General features: G+C 45.7%; 1 protein-coding gene across 1 annotated transcript in view; it reads left to right on the forward strand.

The window, feature by feature from the left end:
• Window positions 1–200: 200 nt before the first annotated feature.
• EMH_0063430 (uncharacterized protein) overlaps window positions 201–1,504 on the forward strand; it is a gene marked incomplete at both ends in the record, with an annotated part of 2,079 nt that continues 775 nt past the window's right edge. Inside the window, 2 exons of the mRNA XM_013498143.1 lie at window positions 201–380; window positions 1,034–1,382. Of these exons, the coding sequence (XP_013353597.1) occupies window positions 201–380; window positions 1,034–1,382 (529 nt within the window). The remainder of the gene's footprint in view (window positions 381–1,033; window positions 1,383–1,504) is intronic.

Genomic DNA, 1,504 nt, shown 5'->3' on the forward strand with positions numbered 1-1,504 from the left:
ACAGCAGCAACAGCAGTGGGTTTCAGGGTGTTATGAGGGCATCTCCTCACCTTCCTTATGTACCAGCATCAGCAGCTGCTAGTACTGATTTATTCTCTATGGGGTCGTGGCTAGCTGACCCTTTCGGTGCAGCTAGCCACCAGCTAGCTAGCTATCCAAGCACCCTCTTTGGTTTAGGGTTTAGCGACAGCAGCAGACTGATGAGGCCCCATGTGGGGCCCCCCGCAGAGCTGGTGGGGGCCCAGGCTCCCCCTTCTGCATGGATACCACCGCTCCCTTCTGCTGCTGCTGCTGCTGCTGCTGCTGCTGCTGTTCCTGTGGGCTCTACAGTGCAGCAGCAACGGCAGCAGCCGCAGCAAGAGAGAGACCTTGCTGCAGCAGTAAGGAAGATAAGTAAAACCCTAGAAGCTGCTCCGGTGTATATACACCCCAGAGCTAGACATTCTCTTTATTTAATTTCTGCTGCACTACAAGAAATAAGAACAACCAGCAACAAAACAAAAATGAAAGACACAGACAAAGCATCTCTCTATCAATTAACAAATGCTGCTGCCAGAACTGTAGGAGAAGTAGAGGTAAACCCTAAACCCTAGTAAACCCTAAACCCTAGTAAACCCTAAACCCTACTAAACCCTAAACCCTAGTAAACCCTAAACCCTAATAAACCCTAATACAGAGATAGATTAGGCCCAGTAGATAATTTTTTTTTTTCTTTGTTTATTTCTCTTTCTTTTTCTTGCTTTGTTTTTCTCTCTGTTTCTTTCTCTTTGTTTCTTCTCTCTCTTTTTATTGATCTTTCTATCCTTCTGTTTATTTATTTTATTTTATTTTATTTATTTTTATTTTTTTTGTTTTGTGTTTCTCTCTCTCCCTCTCTCACTATATCCCCCTCAACCGAACAAATAAATCTTTTATTAATAAAACAAATAAAAAACCTAAAAAAATAAAAACTAAACAAAACAACCAAAACCAAAAACAAAAAAAACAAATAAAAAATAAATAAATAAATAAAATAATTTATTTGTTGCTGCAGCGCTTCATCGAGGCCCAGCAGCACTTGCTGCTGATTTTGGGTTCCCTAGGGAAGCAGCTGCAGGCGTTAAAGCCGCCATATGAGTACACAGCAGCAGCACCTCTTGCTGCAGCAGCAAAAGAGATGGAGGAAGCAGCAGCAGCAGCAGCAGAAGCAGCAACGCAAATACCATCTGCTGAGCAGCAACAGCAGCAGCAGCAGCAGCAGCAGCAGCAAGAATTGCAGCAAGAACAGCAGCAGCAGCAAGAAGAACCGCAGCAGCAGCAACAGATCCAGCTGCAACCAGAACAGCAGCAGCAGCAGCAGGACGAGCAGCAGCAGCAGCAGCAAGACTCTTCTACGTCTACTAGTATACTCCTCCCCAACGAAGCAGCAGCAGATGCAGCAGCAGCAGACAACAGCAGCAGCAGCAGCAGCAGCAGCAGCAGCAGCAGCAGCGACGCATCAACTCCTGCAGCAGCACCTGACGGG

Source organism: Eimeria mitis, genomic scaffold (assembly GCF_000499745.2).
Source record: "Eimeria mitis Houghton genomic scaffold, Emh_scaff3214, whole genome shotgun sequence".
NCBI lineage: Eukaryota > Apicomplexa > Conoidasida > Eucoccidiorida > Eimeriidae > Eimeria > Eimeria mitis.